We start from the raw sequence: 24260 nt of genomic DNA on the forward strand, positions 1-24260 counted from the left end.
AGTTCCAAAGACTCTCAGAAGACTTTCCTCCTCATCTCAGTCTTAATTTGGCTCCTCTTTATTCTGAGACGATGCCCTCTGGTCCTAGACTCTCCCATGAAGGGAACCATCCTCTCAGCATTTACCCTGTGAAGCTCCTTAAGAATCCTGTATGTTTCAATGAGATCACCTCTCATTCTTCTAAATTCCAATGAGTAGAGTCCCAACCTGTTCAACCTTTGCTCCTAAGACAATCCCTCCATACCTGGGATCATCCTCGTGAACCTTCTCTAAACAGCCTCCAATGAAATAATATCTTTCCTTAATAAGGTGACCAAAACTGCTCTCAGTTCTCCAGATGTGGTCTCACCAGCACCTTGTACCGCTGCAGCAAGACTTCCCGACTCTTATACTCCAACCCCCTTGGAATCAGGGCCAACATTCCATTAGCCTTCCTGATTACCTGCTGCACCTGTCTGCTAGCTTTCTGTGTTTCGTGCACAAGTCCCCCAAGTCCCTTTGTGTTGCAACTTTCTGCAGTTTTTCTCCATTTAAATAATACTGTTCTTTTGTTCTCCCTTCCAAAATGAACTTCACATTTTCCCACATTATGCTCCATGTGGCAACTTTTTGTCCACTTGCTTAACCTTTCAATATCTCTTTGCAAACTGTTAGTATCCCCCTCGCAACTTGCCTTTCCACCTATTTTTGTGTCGTCTGAAAATTAGGGCACAGTACGTTCGCTTCCTCCCTCCAAGTCATTGATATAAATTGTACACAGTTGCAATCCCAGCACTGACCCCTGTGGAACCCCACTGGTTACAGGTCACCAACCTGAAAAAGAGCCCCTTATCCCCACTCACTGTTTCCTGCTCATTAGCCAATTCTCTATCCACGCCAACACCATGGGTTCTTATCTCATGACTTAACGTTTTGTGAGGTACCTTGTCAAAGGCCTTCTGGAAGTTTAAATACAACACATCTACTGGTCCCCCTCTATCCAGTCTGGTTGAAACTTCCTCGAAACACTCTGATAAATTAGTCAGACACGGTTTCCCTTTCACAAAGCCATGCTGACTCTGCTTGATTAGATTATAATTTTCTCAATGTGCTGCTATTACTTCCTAATAATTGATTCCAACATTTTTATCAATAATAAATGTTAGGCTAATCGTCCTATAGTGTCTCATTTTTGCCTCCCTCCCATTCTGAATCGGGGGTTGTCACTTTGGCAGTTTTCCAATCCTCTGATACTTCTCCAGAATCCAAGGATTTTTGGAAAATTACAATCAATGCATCCCCTATCCCTGCAGCCATTTCTTTTAGGATCCTAGGCTGCAGTCATCCAGGGGACTTATCTTATCCCCATTAGTTTGTCCAATACAACTTCTCCAGTGTTGGTATTTAATTGCTTCCTCCACATCCTTTAGTATTGATGGGATATTCGAAGTATCTTCCAGCGTAAAGACTGATGCAAAATATCTGTTTAACTCCTCTGCCATTTCCTTGTTCCCCACAACTGACACAGCGGCACGGTGGTTAGCACTGTTGCTACACAGCTCCAGGGACCTGGGTTCAATTCCCGGCTTGGGTCACTGTCTGTGCGGAGTCTGCACGTTCTCCCCAAAACTGCGTGGGTTTCCTCCGGGTGCTCCGGTTTCCTCCCACAAGTCCCAAAAGACGTGCTTGTTAGGTGAATTGGCCATTCTGAATTCTCCCTCTCTGTACCCGAACAGGTGCCTGAGTGTGGCGACTAGGGGATTTTCACAGTAACTTCATTGCAGTGTTAATGTAAGCCTACTTGTGACAATAATAAAGATGATTATAATAAAGAATATTCTTATGCTCTCCCAAGATTTATTTTCCAAGGAGCCTCTGTGTAGTTGAGGTCACAATCAGATCACCGGGAACTTATTGAATGGTGGAGCAGGCTCGAGGGGCCGAGTGGCCTAGTCCTGCTCCTAATTCGTATGTTATCACATCCTTTGTAATAGATTGTAGCATTTTCCCTCACACAGATGTCAGGCTAATGGGTCTGTGGTTCCCCATTTTCTCTCTCTCTCCTTAAATATTGGGGCTACATTTACCACCTTCCAATCTGCAGGAACCATTCCCAAATCTATAGAATTTTGAAAGATGATCACCAATGTCTCCACTATCTCTACAGCCACCTCTTTCAACACTCTGGGATGTCGAGCATTAGCTTTTGGGGATTTATTAACTGTCAATCCCATTATTTTCTCCAGTACTGCTTTTTCACTAATACAAATCTCTTGCAGTTCCTCGTGCTCAATAGTTCCTTGGTTCTCTCGTGTTTTTGGGACGATTTCTATATCTTTCTCTGTGAAGACAGACTCACATTGTTTAGTTTCTCTGCCATGTCCTTATTCCCCATTATAAACTGTACTGTCTCTGCCTGGAATGGACCCACATTGGTCTTTGCTAATCTTTTCCTTTTCACATTCCTATCGGAGCTTTTCCAGTTCTCCTCAGTTTGCTCTCATATTCTATTTTCTCTTTATCAGTTTCTTGATCCTCCTTTGCTGAATTCTAAAACAAGTTCCCAATCCTCAGACTCACTACTATATTGTCTCCTCCATTGATCTAATGGAATCTTTAACTTTTCTTATTCGCCACGATAGCTTCACTTTTGCTGTTTAATTTTTGCTTCTTAAAGGAATCTATATTTTATGTAAATAAAATGCGAGTGGTTGCCTGTCTATTGTCTATTGTCATACAAAGAACAGCAAAGAACAAAGGACAGTACAGCACAGGAACAGGCCCTTCGGCCCACCAAGCCTGCTCGGATCATGATGTCTGACTAAACTAAAACCTTTTGTGCTTCCAGGGTCTGTATCCGTCTATTCCCATCCTATTCATGTATTTGTCAAGGTGCCTCTTAAACGTCACTATCGTACCTGCTTCCACCACCTCCTCCGGCAGCGAGTTCCAGGCACTCACCATCCTCTGTGTAAAAGATTTCCCTCGCACATCAACTCCAAAATTTGCCCCTCGCACCTTAAACCTATGTCACCTGGTAATTGACTTTTACAACCTGGCAAAAAGCTTCTGACTATCCACTGTGTTCATGCCATTCATAATTTTGTAAACTTTTATCAGGTCGTCCCTCAACCTCCGTCTTTCCAGTGAAAACAATCTGAGTTTATCCAACCTCTCCTCATAGTTAATACCCTCCAGGCCAGGCAACATCCTGGTAAACTTCCTCTGTACTCTCTCCAAAGCCTCCACAACCTTTTGGTAATCTGGTGAGGACCAGAATTGTAGGCAATATTCCACGTGTGGCCTAACTAAGGTTCTGTACTGCTGCAGCATTAACATGACAATTTTGTGTACTCAATTCCCACATCAATGAAGACAAGCATGCCGTCTGCCTTCTTAGCTCCTTATCCACCTGCGTTGCCACTTTCAGTGATATGTTTATTGTAATTTCCCAATCTACCACAGACAACTTGCCCCTCAGACCATGTGTTATGGGCCAGGGTTTAGAGAACCCCAAAGTGTATCATGGAGTTCACCTGACCCACAACTTTTACTAGATTGTGGTATGGGGAGCACACGGCCCACTCTACAGGTGTGGTGCAGCAGAAATTTAAAAGTAATTTTTAAAGTAAAACAATGTTTATTCTATGAACTCAGTTAACCTTTTCAAAACATACAGTGAACATCTTAGCACCCATCAATTCAAATACACCCCCAAAAGAATTCAATACTATAAGTAATCCTTAAAATTTCCTTTTAACATCCGTAAGACAAAAATCCTTTTTACAGAAGAACATCAGGTTTAAATTCTCTACTGAGAGCAGTCATCACTCTGAATTCACCAAATGATCTGGAGATAGTCTTTAGATGGCAGAGAGAACAGAATTACACCTTTTTCTGGTCAGTGAGAGCAGAAACAATAACAACGGAGCCAACATCTGTAATTTATTGTGAACTTGTTGGAGTCACAACAGGTGTGCTGAATCACAAAACCCCTCCCCACATTGAGAGCAGGTGAATGGTCTCTCCCCAGAATTAACTCGCTAGTGTCTCGGTAGTTAGGACGGATCATTGAATGTTTCCCCTGCTCAGAGCAGGTGAATGGCTTCTTCCAGGTGTGAACTCGCTAGGGTTCCTGCAGTGTTTGGATATCTGAATCCCTTCTCTCACTAAGAGCAGGTTTACGGCTTCTACCCTGTGTGAACTCGCTGGTGTGTCTGCAGGCTGGATAACCGAGTGAATCCCTTCTCACACTCCGAGCAGGTGAAAGGCCTCTCCCCAGTGTGAACTCGCTGGTGTATCCGCAGGCTCGATGAAGTCGTGAATCTCTTCTCACACTGAGAGCAGGTGAACGGCCTCTCCCCAGTGTGAAGTCGCTGATGTATCCGCAGGCTCTTTAAAGTAGTGAATCTCTTTGCACAATGAGAGCAGGTGAAAGGCCTCTCCCCAGTGTGAACTCGCTGGTGTATCCGCAGGCTCGATGAAGTAGTGAATCCCTTCCCACACTGAGAGCAGGTGAATGGCCTCTCCCCAGTGTGAACTCGCTGATGTATCCGCAGGGTGGATGAATCACCAAATCCCTTCTCACACTGAAAGCAGATGAACGGCCTCTCCCCAGTGTGAACTCGCTGGTGTGACTGCAGGGCGGATAACTGAGTGAATCCCAACCCACACTGAGAGCAGGTGAATGGCCTCTCCCCAGTGTGCACCCGCTGGTGTATCTGCAGGTCGGATGATTGTGTGAATCGCTTCCCACACTGAGAACAGGTGAACGGCCTCTCCCCAGTGTGAACCCGCTGGTGTCTCCGCAGGCTCGATAAAGTAGTGAATCCCTTCTCACACTGAGAGCAAGTGAACGGTCTCTCCCCAGTGTGAATTCTCTGGTGTGACTGCAGGCTGGATAACTGAGTGAATCCCTTCTCACACTGAATGCAGGTGAATGGCTTCTCCCCAGTGTGAACTCGCTGGTGTGTCTGCAGGGCACATAACAGAGTGAATCCCTTCCCACACACAGAGCAGGCGAATGGCTTCTCCCCAGTGTGAACTCGCTGATGTATCCGCACGCTCGATAAAGTAGTGAATCCCTTCTCACACTGAGAACAGGTGAATGGCTTCGCCTCAGTGTGAACTCGCTGGTGTGTCCGCAGGGCGGATAACTGAATGAATCCCTTCTCACACACAGAGCAGGTGAATGGCCTCTCCCCAGTGTGAATGCGTCTATGAGCTTCCAGCTGTGATGGGGCTCTAAATCCCTTCCCACAGTCTCCACATTTCCACGGTTTCTCCATGTGTTGGGTCTCCTCGTGTTTCTCCAGGTCGGACAATCAGTTGAAGCCTCGTCCACACACAGAACACGTGTACGATCTCTCCCCGCTGTGAATGATGTGATGTTTTTTCAGGCTGTGTAACTGGTTAAAGCTCTTTCCACAGTCAGTGCTCTGGAACACTCTCACTCGGGTGTGTGTGTCTCGGTGCTTTTCCAGTCACACTGATGGTTAAAATCTTTTGAAGCCGACAGAACAGACAAACATTTCTCCTTCTAGATTCAAAGTCCGGTGATATTCAGTTCCAAGGAATTGAGACCCAGTCAGATTGAGACGTAAAGTTTGAGATTTCTGTCTGTAATTCCTCTTGTTCTAATGTCCTGTAAAAACAATTTACAAAAGTCATCACTGTCAGCACAGGATAGAAATTCAGAATAGACAATTCGACAGATCATTTTTTCCTCTCTCATTCCCCAAAAGCTGTAAATCTCCGTCCCACACACTCTCCCTCCATTCTCACCCTGCTATATCTAATATTCACCCTCCCAATTCTCCTGAAGGTGCTGATTCAGGCTGATTGACAGATCCATGCTCACTGCTTCCTGTCCTGGACACAGAGACCATAACAAATAGGAGCTGCAGTCAGCCATTCAGCCCATCAAGCCTGCTCGTCTATTTTGTGGGGTCATTGACCAACCTATGTCATCAACATTCTCCGTGTTACTGATCAAAGGCTGAGTGTGCTGACTCAATATCTGTGAGCTCATGAGGCCGAGCTGTAAAACACCAAGAAAAGGAACGACGAACCCAAGGAGAGAATTCTGAACGTTGAGCAAGATGCCTCCTCGGTGGAGGCAGGAATTAAATCCTTGGAGAACCGTCTGAGTGCCGTGGGGGAGGTCCTGGGGGACTTGGAGAACCGAGGGTCAGAGAAAGAACATCCGAGTCGTCGGCCTACCAGAAGGTGTGGAGGGTAAGGCTCCCGACAGGTCCTTCGAGGACCGGCTGCCACGTTTTCTCAAGCTGGATGTGAAGCCTGGGTGTTTCAAATTAGAAAGGGCATCGGATCCTGTCTTTGAGGCCGAGGGATAGTTTTCATCCCAGGCCTGTAATCATTCGCTTCCACAACTTAAAGATCACCAGAGGGTCCTGGAGACAGGTAAGGTGAGGTGGGACCCGGCTCCATGAGGGAGTGAGGATTTCCTTCTTTTGGCAGCCACACAAACGAAGCATCGAGGCTTCGATGAAGTTTGAAGGGAACTCAAGGCTGCGGGAGTGAATTCTGTCGCTTTACCCTGTGACCCTGTAAATTGTATCGGACAAGTCCGTCAAGTCTTTTGATAATCCGACTACTGCATCGGCCTTCATTAAATCCATGAAGGGCAAGGATTTGTAGGGATGGTTTGCAGCTCGGACTAACTAATCCGGACTCTTTCCTTATCACTTATTTGTTGTCTGAATTTGTTATCTTTTATCCTGTTGAAGGGAGTTGTTATTCTGTGAGGGCCGATTGAATGTCTTCTCCTCCCTCGAGTGTTACAGGGACTCATATTATTTTATCTCAGTTATGGTAGATGTGCCGTATGATTATCCGTCGTCTTTCTTCTATTATCCGAACGTTAATCATGGCAGAACCGAGTGGCGCCATTGCCAACGGGTGGGTGGTGGTGGATGCACGTTTTCACGGGTGGGTCTAAAATGTGGGAGGGACATTCGATCCCCATTCCCTTGTTGGCCCTTCTTTTCTTCTCCTCAGTTTGGAGAAGGTATCCCGAGGGTAACGACAGTCTGGCCGTGGGGTTAATCCTTCGGGTCCTCAGTCATATTGAGGAATGTCCCCTTGGATCTATTGTGGTGGTGATTCTTTTGTCTTTTTGTTATTATGGGAGGGTTTATGTGTTGTTGACTTTATCCTACTCTGGTACAGACGGGGCATTTATCCGGGAAAGGAGCAGTTTGGGGAGATTTTGGTGCCTTTGGTGTAAAATGAGTTGGAGGAGGGGGTCATGGCACATATCCGACTGTGGTGTGAAAATCTGTTCCTGTTCTCTGTCGTCTAGCTAATGGCGGCAGTTAATCTGCAAATTTTCTCAGGGAATGTACGGGGCATCCATCACCCCATCAGAAGGAAAAAAATCCTCTCCTTTCTTAAGGTGAAAGTCGACATAGCTTTATTGCAGGAATCTCATCAAGCTTAAACTCATTTGGTGCGGCAAGGTGGCACAGTGGTTAGCACAACTGCCTCACAGCATCAGGGACACAAGTTAAATTCGGGCCTTGAGTGACTGCCTGGTTGGAGTTTGCACCTTCTCCTCATGTCTGCGTGGGTTTTCTCTGGCTTCTCCGGTTCCCTCCCACAGGGCAAAGATGTGCAAGTTAGGTGGATTGGCCCCTTGGTATTCAAATAGGTTAGGTAGGGTTACTGGGTGACAGTGACACGGTGGAGTCATGGGCCTAGGTAGGGTCCTCTTTCAAAGGCAGATGCGCAATCGATGGGCTGAATGGCATCCTTCTGCACTGTAGGGATTCTATGCTGAGGAACACTGTAAATTGAGGCTGGATCGGTTGGGAAGGATTTTCTTTGCCTCTTTGTCATCAAGTAACATGGGTGTGGCAATGCTTATTAATAGAAATATCCCTTTTAAGGTTGAAACCTGTACTAAGAACAAAGGAGATGGATATGTGATCATTAGAGGTTTGGTGCATGGAGATGCTGTTTCAATAATGAATGTTTATGGATGCCCGAACGACTCCCCGGAGCTCATTGCGAAGGCTTTTGTGGATTTTGCTGTTAGCTTCGACTAACTCTTTTGTGGTTGGTCACTTCAACGGCCTCTTATATCCTCTGGTGGATAAGCTCCCGGTTACCAGGCACCCCGCCCCCCTACAAGCTAGGGCGTTGGTCTCGGCTTGTGAGGAGGTGGGTTATGTGGATATTTGGGGAACTTTGCACCCGAGGGGTGGAGATTTTACCTTCTTTCCAGTCCCACAGCAATGTCAGACTAGAATCGCCGACTTCTTCGTGCCGAGAACGACCTGGTGTCCGCTTGCACCACAGGGAACATCATAAATACTGCCCATCCCCCCCCCCCCCCCCGGTTTTCTTGAGATTCTGCTCGAGGGCTCACCCCCAGGACGAGAAGGTGGAGGTTTGATGCCTCCCTGATCAGAGATACTTCATTCACTGCACATTTTCAGGAAGAGTTTTAGTTCTTCCGTTTACTCGGCCCCTGGTATTTCCCCCGCCAGACGTGTAAAGCTCATGCCGGGGGTGGGGATGATCATTTGCGTCACTGCTGATGAAAGGTGCAGAATGCTGGAGAACCAGCGGCGTCTGGAGGTTTGTTTGCTGAAGGCCCAGGAGGAAGTTTCCGCCGGAGTGAAGCTCAGTCACACCAACCCCGCGCTCTGATTGGCTGGAGGACCAGAGTACTTCCGGTCGCGCAACTGTTCCCATTGGTCAATGCCTCAGCAGGACGGTCAGGAGGTGAGCTCCCCTGTACATGCGCAGCTTCCACTCCTTTCGACATGCGCAGTCTCAGGCAGGGAGGAGATCACCGAGCGGCTTCCAGCTCTGGTCGGAGCCGTCAGCCGGTTGCCTTGGAAACCTGGTCGAGAGGTGTGGAGGGAGGGGGTTGAACGGGCGGGGCTCCCGCGTCCGCGCACTGGAACCCAGTGACGACACCGCGGAATAGAGTAATTCCTATTGGCTGATTCAGGGAGGCATGGTGATGTCACAGCGGAAGTGAAGGTAAAACCTCCTCCTGTCTCCAACATCTGTGAGTGAAACAATTTATTTTCTTCCCCCATTCTCACCTTCAATTGGTCACTTGCAGCAACTGAAGGGAAAGGAAGTGAATCCAGGGATGGTGCAGACTGGAAAGCTTGGCCCAGGTCTCTCTCTCTCTCTTAAAGACATTGTGTGGAGATGCCGACGTTGGACTGGGGTGAGCACAGTAAGAAGCCTTGCAACACCAGCTTAAAGTCCAACAGGTTTGTTCTCACTAGCGCTCCGAAAGCTAGTGATATCGAAAGAAACCTGTTGGACTTGAACCTGGAGTTGTAAGACTTCTTACTGTCTTAAAGACATTGACATCCTTTGCTCCCTCAGCTTGACACATTTATTTGTCTGGCTAAAAGAATGGTCTCTTTCCTGAAGTTCACAATTAAAGGGCTGGTTTCCCCAGGATTTGGCTGATATTTAAGGGGTCAGTAAATTAATATCGGACAGAGATATGTCCAGTGTTGTTATTTGGTACATATTAGATATATTGTTCATGGTTCTATAATGAAGGATATTTATTATTATTTCAGTAGTGTAATACTGTGTTGTAGCTCCGTTATATATTTCAGTCATCTCTTCCTTCAAGAGTGTTGTTAGTCTCTGGATTTATCTTCCAAAGGGACCTGTGGAGTCTGGGAGTCACTGAATGTGTTCATGGATGAGTTAATATTTTTAATATTTCTTTTGTTATGTTTTCTAACCAATTTTTAAATAACGAATGCAACAGAATAACAGACAAAATGTGGAAAACGGGTACAGAGCAGAACAACTGAAAGGGCCAACATAAATACAAGCAACACATTGCAGAATGAATTCATAGCAGAATATTTGAGTGACCAGTGCCTCGAGATGAAATGCTTGATCCATTGAACAACCAGTTAACAGGTTAACATAGTGAGTGGAGAAAGAGGGTACGATTATATAAAAATGGAAGAATAATAATGCAGGACGCACTCCCCAAAACATTACAAATGGACTAACAGCATAGTCGAATTCAAATAAATAAAATAACATAATTTGAGGAACCACAAAGGCAAAAAAAACATAATGGGAGTTATGTACAGGCCTCCTAACAGTGGTCAGGACCAGGGGCACAAAATGCACCACAAAATAGAAAGTGCATGTCAGAAAGGCAAGGTCACAGTGATCATGGGGGACTTCAATATGCAGGTAGACTGGGTAAATAATGCTGCCAGTGGACCCAAGGAAAGGGAATTCATTGAATGTTTACAGGAGGGCTTTTTGGAACAGCTTGTGATGGAGCCCACGAGGGAACAGGCCATTCTGGACTTAGTGTTATGTAATGAGCCAGACTTGATTAAAGATCTTAAAGTAAGGGAGCACTTAGGAGGCAGTGATCATAATATGGTAGAATTCAATCTCCAATTTGAAAGAAAGAAGGTAGAATCAGATGTAAAGGTGTTACAGTTAAATAAAGGTAACTACAGGGGCATGAGGGAGGAACTGACAAAAATCGACTGGGAGCAGAGCCTAGTGGGAAAGACAGTAGAACAGCAATGGCAGGAGTTTCTGGGAGTAATTGAGGACACAGTGCAGAGGTTCATCCCAAAGAAAAGAAAGGTTATCAGAAGGGGGATTAGGCAGCCATGGCTGACAAAGGAAGTTAGGGAATGCATCAAAGCAAAAGAGAAAGCCTATAATGTGGCAAAGAGTAGTGGGAAGTCAGAAGATTGGGAAGGCTACAAAAACAAACCGAGGATAACAAAGAGAGAAATAAGGAAAGAGAGGATCAAATATGAAGGTAGGCTAGCCAGTAACATTAGGAATGATAGTAAAAGTTTCTTTAAATACAATAAAAACAAACTGGAGGAAAAAGTTGACATTGGGCTGCTCCAAAATGACGCTGGTAATTTTGTGATGGGAGACAAGGAAATAGCTGAGGAACTAAATAAGTACTTTGCGTCAGTCTTCACAGTAGAAGACATGAGTAATATCCCAACAATTCCGGAGAGTCAGGGGGCAGAGTTGAATATGGTAGCCATCACAAAGGAGAAAGTGCTAGAGAAACTAAGAGGTCTAAAAATTGATAAATCTCCGGGCCCAGATAGACTACATCCTAGAGTTCTAAAGGAGATAGCTGAAGAAATAGTGGAGGCGTTAGTTATGATCGTTCAAAAGTCACTGGAGTCCGGGAAAGTCCCAGAGGATTGGAAAATCGCTGTTGTAACCCCCCTGTTCAAGAAGGGAACAAGGAAAAAGATGGAAAATTATAGGCCAATTAGCCTAACCTCGGTTGTTGGCAAGATTCTAGAATCCATTGTTAAGGATGAGATTTCTAAATTCTTGGAAGTGCAGGGTCAGATTAGGACAAGTCAGCATGGATTTAGTAAGGGGAGGTCGTGCCTGACAAACCTGTTAGAGTTCTTTGAAGAGATAACAAATAGGTTAGACCAAGGAGAGCCAATGGATGTTATCTATCTTGACTTCCAAAAGGCCTTTGATAAGGTGCCTCACGGGAGACTGCTGAGTAAAATAAGGGCCCATGGTATTCGAGGCAAGGTACTAACATGGATTGACGATTGGCTGTCAGGCAGAAGGCAGAGAGTTGGGATAAAAGGTTATTTTTCGGAATGGCAACCGGTGACGAGTGGTGTCCCGCAGGGTTCAGTGTTGGGGCCACAGCTGTTCTCTTTATATATTAACGATCTAGATGACGGGACTGGGGGCATTCTGGCTAAGTTTGCCGATGATACAAAGATAGGTGGAGGGGCAGGTAGTATGGAGGAGGTGGGGAGGCTGCAGAAAGATTTAGACAGTTTAGGAGAGTGGTCCAAGAAATGGCTGATGAAATTCAACGTGGGCAAGTGCGAGGTCTTGCACTTTGGAAAAAAGAATAGAGGCATGGACTATTTTCTAAACGGTGACAAAATTCATAATGCTGAAGTGCAAAGGGACTTGGGAGTCCTAGTCCAGGATTCTCTAAAGGTAAACTTGCAGGTTGAGTCCGTAATTAAGAAAGCAAATGCAATGTTGTCATTCATCTCAAGAGGCTTGGAATATAAAAGCAGGGATGTACTTCTGAAGCTTTATAAAGCATTAGTTAGGCCCCATTTAGAATACTGTGAGCAATTTTGGGCCCCACACCTCAGGAAGGACATACTGGCACTGGAGCGGGTCCAGCGGAGATTCACACGGATGATCCCAGGAATGGTAGGCCTAACATACGATGAACGTCTGAGGATCCTGGGATTATATTCATTGGAGTTTAGGAGGTTGAGGGGAGATCTAATAGAAACTTACAAGATAATGAATGGCTTAGATAGGGTGGATGTAGGGAAGTTGTTTCCATTAGCAGGGGAGACTAGGACCCAGGGGCACAGCCTTAAAATAAAAGGGAGTCACTTTAGAACAGAGATGAGGAGAAATTTCTTCAGCCAGAGAGTGGTGGGTCTGTGGAATTCATTGCCACAGAGGGCAGTGGAGGCCGGCACGTTGAGTGTCTTTAAGACAGAAGTTGATAAATTCTTGATTTCTCGAGGAATTAAGGGCTATGGAGAGAGAGCGGGTCAATGGAGTTGAAATCAGCCATGATTGAATGGCGGAGTGGACTCGATGGGCCGAATGGCCTTACTTCCGCTCCTATGTCTTATGGTCTTATAATGACATTGAAGCCCTGCAGTGCAGAAGGAGGCCATTCTCTCCTTCAATCTGCACTGACCCTCAGAAAAAGCACTCCACTGAGGCACACTTCCCACTCTATCCCCGTAACCTCGTGTATTGATCATGGTCAACCCACCTAACCTAACACCTTTGGACACAAAGGGGCAATTTAGCATGATGAATCCACTGAACCTGCACATCTTTGGACTGTGGCAGGAAACCAGAGCAGACGCGGAGAACATGCAAACTCCACACAGATACTCAAGAAATCAATCCTTGGTCCCTGCCTCTGTGCGGCAGCAGTGCTAACCACTGTGCCTCACTGTGCCCTACTCCCGACCTAAGTTGAATTTAATTCACTGATGGAAATCTCTGGAGGAGCAAGTCAGTCAAATTGGAACCTATATATCTGAGATAGGGGTTGTATAATTTACCAAATGTATCAGACTTTGAATGAACTACAGACATTAAAAATTCCATGGGGGTGCATTCTGTAATCGGCCGATGCCAGTTTTGGATAGAGGGAGAAGTGACTGGCCTGCTTGTATATTGAGCCAGAGGGATGTTGGGTCCATCCTCACCCAATCCCTTATGAACTTAAGATGAGAGGCCAATTGATATAGCCCGATATTCCGGAGACTCAACCCTCCCTTAGATCCTGGTGATTGGAGCTGAACAAACTTGAGGCAAAGTTTATTTTTGTTCCAGATAACTGTATTAATCATTCCATTAATTTCCTAAATGACTCTGGTTGACAGCAGTATAGGCAGCATCTGCAGAGGGTACAACAGTCTGGGCAACACATTCATTTTAATGAAGACAATCCTCCCTCACCATGAAATCAGAAGAGCCGATCACTGGGAAAGGTCCCACCTAATAGTCACCATCAGCTGTGGAAAGTTGGCCCCAAAAAGTTGCCTGGAAGAGGGGGGTCATTGACATTCCCGGATATTTAAATCCCAATGGGGGAGCATCTGATTGGGAACAAAGAACAAAGAAATGTACAGCACAGGAACAGGCCCTTCGGCCCTCCAAGCCCGTGCCGACCATACTGCCCGACTAAACTACAATCTTCTACACTTCCTGGGTCCGTATCCTTCTATTCCCATCCTATTCATATATTTGTCAAGATGCCCCTTAAATGTCCCTATCGTCCCTGCCTCCACTACCTCCTCCGGTAGTGAGTTCCAGGCACCCACTACCCTCTGCGTAAAAAACTTGCCTCGTACATCTACTCTAAACTTTGCCCCTCTCACCTTAAACCTATGCCCCCTAGTAATTGACCCCTCTACCCTGGGGAAAAGCCTCTGACTATCCACTCTGTCTATGCCCCTCATAATTTTGTATACCTCTATCAGGTCGCCCCTCAACCTCCTTCGTTCCAGTGAGAACAAACCGAGTTTATTCAATCGCTCCTCATAGCTTATGCCCTCCATACCAGGCAACATTCTGGTAAATCTCTTCTGCACCCTCTCTAAAGCCTCCACATCCTTCTGGTAGTGTGGCGACCAGTGTGGAACTTAGCAAGAGGAGGGGGCTTACCCTTCAACACCCCCCTCCCCCCACCAGCATGGCCTCTGACTCAGTAAAATTCATCTTATAACCAGAGAAGGCACTAAATCTATCCACAATCGGGTACAGCTGGTTAAGATGAACATTTTGCTGTGGTTTTTATTTTTATCTCCGTGCTAATGGTCTTTTTGCCAAAATTGTTCTTTATGGAGGTGGATAGGTTGGCTTAATCGTTTGTGTGGGCAGATAAGTTGGCAACGATTAGGAAGACTCAGAGAGGGCGACAGTCAGGGGGCTTGGCCCTGCTGAACCTGTTATACTATTATTGGGCGACGAACGCAGAGTAGGCGTGGGGTTGGAGCAGCGCGACGGAGGCTTTGTAGGCTTCCATTAAAGGATAGGTGGGGTTAATGGGTTACAGGGATAGGGTGGAGACATGGTTTATGTAGGGTGCTCCTTCAAAGAGCCGGTGCAGACTCGATGGGCTGAATGGCCGCCTCCTGCACTGTAGGGATCCTATAATTTCACGGCGCTGGTTACCATCAACTGATAGGTGGGAGGGAAGGAGGTGGAGAGGTTGGTTAGGGAGTTGGGGTGGGTTTATGTTTTTTTTGTTGGTTTTACTTTGTAATGTTATGTGTTGTAAATGTTAAAATCTGATTGAAAATACTTCAAAAAATCTATCCACTTCTCCAATAATGTCCAGGACTGAAACACTGGGGTTCAACACAAACTGCAGCCCGTCCTCTGGAACAGAGTGATCTTGTGCTGCCTCACCCCACCCCCCAGTCCCGATATCAGAGGATCCGATCTAATAGCCTCTGGCAATGGCTCAGTGGCCAACAACAAGGGGGTCAGAGGGCAGCCCTGTCTAGTCCCTCTCTGAAGCTGAAAATTCGATGCCCGTAAACCATTGGTGAGCACCGCCGCTGCCGGTCTGTGATGTAACAATTGAATCCACTCAATATAATCCTCACCCAACCCGAAGCCTCACAGCGGATACACCAGATAGTTCCACTCAACTCGAGCAAAAGCTTTCTCTGCATCGAAGGAGATCAGCAGCCCATCCAATGCATATTTCTGAAAAGACTGAATCACGTTCAGAAACCTTCCAACGTTGTTACTGGAAAATCTTCCCCCCCGTATAAACCCAGTCTGGTCCTCCCGCACGATTGTCGGAAGGATGTCCTCCAACCTTCTCACAAAAACATAAGATCGCAGTTTCAAGTCAACATTCAAAAGAGAGGGAACTTGTGACGGGGATGTGCTGAGTAGTCACACATCAGGTGGCTCTCCTCCATACAACAGAAAAATAGGCAGTGTCGGACGAATTTAGCCACAAAATCAGAGTTCAACATCCCCTCACCCTCAACAATAGTGCGGACAACAAAATGCCAGAAAGCAACAGCTCGAAAGGCTGCAGAGTCACAGAAACTGCAGCAAGGGACAGGAGCGGCGAGCAAGCGGGTCGGCGACCCCACGAGGCAAGCGGTCTCCAGTCTTCCCGACAGAGGGAGACCGGCGATCCAGAAAACAAGCCACCCCCAACTCCTCCCCCTCCCCCGACCAGGCGATGGATGGAGGATGTTCCTAACCAAGGAACTAAACGCAATGAAGGATGACATTAAGGCTGAGATAAGGGTGACGGTCAAGCTGGCGGAGGTGCTAGCCGCCATGCAGAAGATGCTCAATGGCATGTGGAGGAAACTGGAAGCCCAGGGGAGCACAGTTCGAGAGCTGGAAAAGGTTGTGGACCAGTAGAATCGGTCAAGAAGGCAGAACATTCGGATAGTGGGCCTGCCAGAGGGGATCGAGGGCAGGGACCCAATCGACTACGTGGCCCAAATGCTGGACAACCTGATTGGGAGGGACAGCTTCCCCAAACCGCCAGAGATCGACAGGGCTCACAGGTCTCTCCGACTGCATCACCTCGCAATGAACAGGGGAGCCAGCTCATAGGAGGGAGGGGGCAAGGGCAGCAGAGTGCAGGAGACGGTGAGGAGGAGACAGCAGGGACGCAAGCAGAGCGGGCGTAGGAGGGGGGTCAGATCGATCCTGGGTGGGGGGGCCACACACCAGCAGGAAAGCTAGTGCCGGGAAGTACGAGAGAGAGCGGGACCGCGGCACATCTCCCACTGGGAAGAGAGCATCTGGGAGGGGGGGCAGATAGAGGAAGGGGATACGGTGGGGGGAATAAAAGAGGGAGGAACACGGTGGGGTGGGGGAGATAGAAGAGGGGGAATACGGTCTGATCACGGGAGGGGGAACTTCACAACTGTTTACAGGATCCATTGACAATCAGTTCAATCCCAGAACACGTAAAATGACAGGCACGGCGAGGGAACTGGGAACGTTCATGGAGCAGACGGGGCAGTGGATCCCTGGCGGTTCATGGAGCAGACGGGGTAGTGGATCCCTGGCAGTTCATGGAGCAGATGGGGGCAGTAGATCCCTGGCGGTTCATGGAGCAGACGGGACAGTGGATTCCTGGCGGTTCATGGAGCAGACGGGGGCAGTGGATCCCTGGCGATTCTTGGAGCAGATGGGGCAGTGGATCCCTGGCGGTCCATGGATCAGACAGGGCAGTGGATCCCTGGTGATTCTTACACCCGGATGAGAAGGAATTCTCGTTCTTCTCACCAGTACACAAAGGTCTACACTCACATCAGCTTCTTTGTTGTGGGGAAATCGGTGCTTCCAGAAATAGTCAGAGTGGAATAATCCATGATTGTAATCTCAGACCACGCTCCACATTACATGGATGTGAGGTTGGAGACGGGCCAAGCCCAATGCCCCACATGGAGGTTGGACACGACCCTCTTGGCCAACAAGGTCTTCTGCCAGAAAACATCACAGGCCATCGGCAAGTACATCACGAACAACCAGAACGGGGAAGTCTCACCTTCCACGTTCTGGGAGGCACTGAAGGCTGTGATTAGGGGAGAAATAATCACCAAAAGGCTCGTAGAGACAGGGAAGAGAGAGCGGTTAGGCAGCAACTGATCGACTCCATTCTGGAGGTTGACAGACGATACTCTGAGGCCCTGACCATAGAGCTTCTGCTGGAGAGGAAGAAGCTGCAAAAGAACTTTGACCTGCTCCCCACCAGGAAGGCAGTGCACCAACTCCGCCAGGCACGGGGGACCTTTTATGAGCACGGAGAGGGCTAGCCGCCTGCTGGTTCACCAGCTGAGAAAGAAGGCAGCCACGAGGGAAATAGCCCAGGTAAAGGATAACAGAGGCAGACTGGTATAATAATAATCTTTATTATTGTCACATGTATGCTTACATTAACACTGCAATGACGTTATTGTGAAAATCCCCCAGTCGCCACACTCCGGCGCCTGTTCGGGTACACTGAGGGAGAATTCAGAATGTCCAAATTACCGACCAGTATGCCTTTCGGGACTTGTGGGAGGAAACTGGAGCTCCCGGAGGAAACCCGCGCAGACATGGGGAGAACGTGCAGACTCCACACAGACAGTGACCCAAACCGGGAATCGAACCTGGGACCCTGGCGCTGTGAAGCAAAATTGCTGACCACTGTGCTTCCCTGCTGCCCAACCATAGCCTTCCTGTCCCCCCCCCCCCTTCCACCTTGGGCTACAAACTCAACCTGGGCAAAAACAAAGATTTCCCGGTGAGGGGGAGGGGCAGAGCTGGAGGGCCTCCCAGTTAAAATAGCCCAAAACAAATCCCGCTACCTGGAGATCCAGGTTCCCCACGAGTGGACACGGATCCACAAGTGGAAGCTGACCAGTCTGGCGGAGGAAGTCAAAACCGACCCATAGAGATGGGATGGATTCCTGCTTTCCCTGGTGGGGAGGATGCAGACGATCAAGATGAACGTACTGCCCAGGTTCTGCTTCCTGTTTCGATCCTTACCGATCTACATCCCCAAGGCCTTTTTCCATTCAATAGATAAAGTGATTCTGGCATTTGTGTGGAGGGCAGGAATCCCTAAAACAGTACTACAATGGAGAAGAAACATGGGAGGCCTCCCCCCTCCAGAACTTGCAATACTATCACTGGGCAGCCACGGCCGAAAGAGTGAGGAGATGGGTAAAGGACCCAGACATGGAATGGGTGAGGATGGATGAGTCCTCATGTACAGGAATGACCCTCCAGGCCCTCGTCACGACAACACTCCCATCCCCGCCAGCACCAGTCCAGTGGTGGCAGCTACCCTGAGAACCTGGAACCAGATGTGGCAGCATTTCAGTCTGACCGATGTGTCCATCATGGCCCCCATCTGCGGCAACCATAGGTTTGCACCAGCCATTCTCGACGCCACCTTCAAGAGGTGGAGCCAGGACGGGGGCACACTGATGGTTAGGGACTTTTACACGGGAAATAGACTTGCGACCTTAGTGGAGCTGACGGAGAGACTGGACCTACCAAACAGGGATGAGCTCCAGGTCAAAAACATTCTCCACAAGGAGACCCCAGCACACCCAGAAACCCTGAGAAGTACAATGCAAGAGGGGTTACTGGAAGCAGACAGTCTGGGGAAGGGAAACTGTGGGGACCTGTACGGTCAACTCTTAATAAGGATGCGCTCCTTACTCGACCAAACCCAGGAAAAATGGGAGGAAGAGGGAGGGACGGAAATAGGGTGGGGACTCTGGAGCGAAGCACTGAATGGGACCAACTCCACCTTCTCCTACGCAAGGCGAAGCTTCATGCAGCTGAATGTTGTGCACAGAACATACCTGACAAGAACCCGAATGAGCAGGTTCTTCCTGGAGACGGAGGACAAATGGGAAAGGTGCCAGCGGGTCCTGGCAAACCATGCCCACATGTTCTGGGTATGTCCCAGACTTGTCGAATTCTGCACAGCCTATTTAAAGGCTGCAGACTGGCTGACAGACCTATCGGAATTTCTCCACCTGGAGAAGATCAAGCTCACCGTCCAAGGGTCAGAGGATGGTCCCCACAAAGTGTGGAGGCCATTCACCAACTTGTTCCAGGACCTGTTTGAAGCCAGCAGCCAATGGAACACTGGGGAGGGAGTTGGGCGTACGGGGGCCAACGGGATCACAGGGAGCAGGCAGGAAAAGGGGGGGGGGGGTGGAGGCTACTGGGAAAAGGAGGGAGAGGCCAGAAACCAACTGACACAGAGACCAGAGTGCAGAGAACAAAAACACAAGAAGAGGAACCCCCAAGGGAAGGTTTAAAACAGGACGGGGAGTGCGCGGGGTGGAAGGGGGGAGGCCCATCAATGGGGGGGAAGGGAGGGCACCGTCCACTTGTAAATAACAGATAACTCCCATTGTACAGTGAAGGGCCCAGGAAAGGACCCAGAAACGGCGAGTGAAGGGGGCGGAGGGGAGGGACGGGAGATGGGGGGACCGGCACAAAGGAAATTGACATGCACATTGTAATCGGCAGAGTTACCCTGACTGCTTGGATAGTGTATAATAAGCATCGCCACAAGTCTGTTACTGGATGAAAAGGAGGTGAAATCCCCCCATCCAATCCCGCCTCAATTTAAAGTGTTCCTCATAATCCAGATGGGTTTCCTGTAATAAAGCTATGTCAACTTCCTCCTTAAGAAAGGAGAGGATCTTTTTCCTTCTGATAGGGTGATGGATGCCCCGTACATTCCCTGAGAAAATTTGCAGATTAACTGCCACCATTAGTTAGGCGACAGAGAGACAGGAACAGATTTTCACACCACAATCGGGCGTGCGCCATTACCCCCTCCTCAACTCTCTTTACACCAGAGGCACCAAAGTCTCCCCAAACTGCTCCTTTCACAGATAAAAGCTCCGTCTGTACCAGAGTAGGATAAAGTCAACAACACATAAACCCTCCCATAATAACAAAAATACAAAAGAATCACCACCACAATAGACCCAAGGGGACATTCCTCAATAAGACTGAGGACCCGGAGGATTAACCCCACGGCCAGACTGTCGTTACCCTCAGGATACCGTCTCCAAAATGAGGGGAAGAAAAGTAACTTTTGTAAATTGTTTTTACAGGATATTAGAAGAGGAGGAATTACAGACAGAAATCTCAAACGTCACGTCTCAATCTGACTGAGTCTCTCAATTCCTTGGAACTGAGTATCACCGGACTTTGAATCGAGAAGGAGAAATGTTTATCTTTTCTGTCGGCTTCAAAACATCAGTGTGACTGGAAAAGCACCGAGACACACACACCCGAGTGAGAGTGTTCCAGAGCGTTGACTGTGGAAAGACTTTAACCAGTTACGCAGCCTGAAAAAACATCACACCATTCACAGTGGGAGAGACGTTACACGTGTTCTGTGTGTGGACGAGGCTTCAACTGATCGACAAACCTGGAGAGACACGAGGAGACCCCCACCCTGGAGAAACGGTGGAAATGTGGGGACTGTGGGAAGGGATTCAGGGTTCCATCTGCACTGGAAGCTCATCGGCGCAGTCACACTGGGGAGAGGCCGTTCACCTGCTCTGTGTGTGGGAAGGGGTTCATTCAATTATCCGCCCTGCAGAAACACCAGCGAGTTCACACTGGGGAGAGGCCGTTCACCTGCTCTGTGTGTGGGAAGGGATTCATTCAATCATCCGACCTGCGGACACACCAGCGGGTTCACACTGGAGAGAGGCCGTTCATCTGCTCTGAGTGTGAGAAGGGATTCACTACTTTAAGGAGCCTGCAGATTCACCAGCGAGTTCACACTGGAGAGAGGCCGTTCACCTGCTCTGTGTGTGAGAAGGGATTCACTCAATCATCCGACCTGCGGACACACAAGCGACTTCACACTGGGGAGAGGCCGTTCATCTGCTCTCAGTGTGAGAAGGGATTTGCTCAGTTATCCAACCTGCGGATACATCAGCGAGTTCACACTGGGGAGAGGCCGTTCACCTGCTCTCAGTGTGAGAAGGGATTCACTCAAGCATCCGAACTGCGGACACACCAGCGAGTTCACACTGGGGAGCGGCCGTTCATCTGCTCTCAGTGTGAGAAGGGATTCACTCAGTTATCCAACCTGCGGATACATCAGCGGGTTCACACTGGGGAGAGGCCATTCACCTGCTCTCAGTGTGAGAAGGGATTCGCTCAGTTATCCAACCTGCGGACACATCAGCGAGTTCACACTGGGGAGAGGCCGTTCACCTGCTATCAGTGTGGGAAGGGATTCACTCAATCATCCGACCTGCGGACACACCAGCGAGTTCACACTGGGGAGAGGCCGTTCACCTGCTCTCAGTGCGGGAAGGGATTCACTACTTCATCGAGCCTGCGGATACACCAGCGAGTTCACACTGGGGAGAAGCCGTTCACCTGCTCTCAATGTGAGAAGGGATTCACTCGGTTATCCCACCTGGAGAGACACCAGCGAGTTCACACAGGGGAGAAGGCGTTAACCTGCTCTTAGTGAGAGTAGGGATTCAGATATCCATACACCCTGCGGGAACCCTAGCGAGTTCACACCTGGAAGAAGCCATTCACCTGCTCTGAGCAGCGGAGACATTCAATGATCCGTCCCAACTACGGAGACACCAGCGAGTTAATTCTGGGGAGAGACCATTCATCTGCTGTCAATGTGGGGAGGGGGTTTGTGATTCATCACACGTGTTGTGACTCCAACAAGTTCACAATAAATTACAGATGTTGGCTCCGTTGTTATTGTTTCTGCTCTCACTGACATCCAGGACTGCATTTTGTTCATTCTGACATCTGGTGAATGGTGATGATTGGAGGGTTTCTTTCTGCTGGACTGGCCGGTCTAACACCGCTGCCTCCAGTGGGCTGACCATTTTTGAGGCTAGTTGCGATTAACCTGGTTCCAAGTTTGACGAGGAGCACAGAATGAAAAGGTGTTTTCACGTTGGAAGCTATTTAGTTCCCAAAGCAGCCATGTTGCCATGAAGATGGGCTATGATGATTACATCGTTCTTTTGTCTAATTTATCTGGCTGTTTCTCGCATCTTTGTATCATTGGAACATAGGAGCAGGAGTTGGCCATTCAGCCCATTGAGCCTGCTCCACCATTCAATACGATCATGGCTGATCATCCACTTCAATGCTTTTCCCCCACACTATCCCCATATCCCTTTGTGTTATTGGGATTTAGAAATCTGTCAGTCTCTGCTTTAAACACACTCAATGACTGAGCTCCCACAGCCCTCTGGGGTAGAGAATTCCAAAGATTCACAACTTGTAGATTTCTATTGATCAAATGATTGCCCTGTTCTATTCCCGTATCCCTATCAGTTTATTTCCCTCAAAAGCCCATCCAATTTCCTTTGGGGAACATTCCATCATCTCCGCTTCTACCCCCCTCGTAGGAAGTGGATTTCAGGTATTTCCCAAATACTGCCAAACTCTGGTTCATGTCGAAGATTTTCTTCAAATGTAAACAGGAATCAAAGGGCAAAGAAGGAGGCCATTAAGCCCACCATTCCCATGCTAGTTCTTTGAATGAACAATCTAATTGGTCCCTTCACCCTGCAAGTTTATTTTCCTGCAGAATCTGTCCAGTTTCCTTTTGAAAGTTACCGTTGAACCCCAAATCACAACAAGTCATTCTGTTTCAAATCAAATACTTTCATGAGATACTGTGTTTGGATTTTCACAGGGTATTTGAAATGAAGTGAAAGACATGGTTGTTACATAAAATCAAGTCTCAATCTTTATGAGTGATCTTCGTGAGTGGACCGAGTGTGATATATCCAAGTTTGGGAACTAGTTCTAAAAATAAATTACATTTATTACAGTGGCACAATGGCATAGTAGTTAGCACTGTTGCCTCACAGCACCAGGGGCCCATGTTCCATTCTGACCTTGGTCACTGTCTGCGTGTGGTTTGTATATTCTCCCCATGTCTGTGTGGGTTTCCTCCCACAGTCCTAAAATGTATGGGTTAGGGGGATCGGCCCTGATAAATTGCCCCCCAGTGTCCGGGGTGTGCAGGTTAGGTTATGGGTGAGTGGATATGGGTAGAGTGCTCTTTTGAAGGGTTGGTGCTGACTCGATGGGCTGAATGACCTCCTTCTGCACGCAAGGGATTCTATATCTATTTCTATAACATCTTTCGTGACCACACAATCTCCTAAAACTTTTTACAGTCTTTGAAATACTTTTGAAGTGCAGTCACTGTTGTAATGTTGGAAATTCTGCGTGTGCCTCATTAATAATATTTCTTTTTAAAAATCAATCACTCGTCCAACTTCACTGTTATAAGTAACAAGATTAAGGAAGCCATGTTAAACTCTGAAACGTGACTGGACCTTTATTTTAAAAATTCATTCTGTATAAACCAAACTGTTTCTCGAAACTGATGAATGAGGCGAAATTATTTAAAGTAACAAATTGTTCCAGAATTTTGTAAAGCTACAGGGTATCATATTCTGCCAAAGTCTGGCTCAAGTCTCAGACTCATTGTTCAATCCAATCAAAGTTAGTAAGAAAGAAAGAGATTGTCTTCCACAAGACTGTCTCTTTGAACCTGTGTATCTTGTATTAACCAAATATATTAATTAAAGATTACTGTATTAATTAGCTACCAGTCAGTAACAGATGACTGATTAAGTAATGAGCCTTAATTGAGTGACAATTAAATAATCAAAAATGAATCAGTAGTTACAGTAAGAGACTCAGGTTTATTTGCTGTAAAAATGTAAAGCTTAATTGCTGTGTATGTAAGATATGTGCAATCATGATAAATGTACTGGCAAGAGAGACCTTCAAGCTCTGATTAGCCTCAACATTTGAAACTGTATGAATAAGGGATTGTATAGAATCAGATAAAGGGATAGTATGAAACAGTTCTATTGTATTCCTGTCTGAGATAATGAGAGAAGGTGGTGTCAGTAATTAGGGATCCAATTAAATTAATCCAGTGACTAAATTGACCAATGGCCATGTTACAACAGGCCCAACTCTGACGTGAGGTAATGGTCACTTTGTGGATAAAAGTAGAGATTCTGAAGGTCTTCCTTGCTGGCCAAGTACTGAAGATTCCCAAGGCCGAGTTCCAAGGAAATTACTGTCAAAGAAGGAGCCAGACTCCCGAGGCTGAATTCCACAAGAATTACTCTCAAAGAAGGAGCCAGAGAGGGTTACTCTTCTACAGACTGATCACCCACATGAAGTTGTAAAAGTTA

At 47.5% G+C, this 24260-nt stretch overlaps 2 protein-coding genes across 2 annotated transcripts in view; one reads left to right on the top strand and one right to left on the bottom strand.

Annotated features, from left to right (window-relative positions):
* LOC140417958 (uncharacterized) overlaps positions 1-24260 on the top strand; it is a 128385-nt gene that overhangs the window by 13639 nt on the left and 90486 nt on the right. Inside the window, 1 exon segment of the mRNA XM_072501389.1 lies at positions 20819-21526. Within this exon segment, the coding sequence (XP_072357490.1) occupies positions 20819-21526 (708 nt within the window).
* On the bottom strand, positions 3600-8373 carry LOC140421921 (uncharacterized). The gene is made up of 2 exons (XM_072506892.1): positions 8217-8373; positions 3600-5623 (listed from the first exon to the last, which is right to left on the bottom strand). The coding sequence occupies exon 2, from the start codon at positions 5265-5267 to the stop codon at positions 4170-4172; it is 1098 nt and encodes a 365-aa protein (XP_072362993.1). The 5' UTR covers positions 5268-5623; positions 8217-8373; the 3' UTR covers positions 3600-4169.

Source organism: Scyliorhinus torazame, chromosome 5 (genome assembly GCF_047496885.1).
Source record: "Scyliorhinus torazame isolate Kashiwa2021f chromosome 5, sScyTor2.1, whole genome shotgun sequence".
Taxonomy (NCBI): Eukaryota; Metazoa; Chordata; class Chondrichthyes; order Carcharhiniformes; family Scyliorhinidae; genus Scyliorhinus; species Scyliorhinus torazame.

Excerpts from the sequence above, each read along its gene's own strand:
- LOC140421921 (XM_072506892.1), bottom strand. The coding sequence starts at position 5,267 with ATGGAGAAACCGTGGAAATGTGGAGACTGTGGGAAGGGATTTAGAGCC.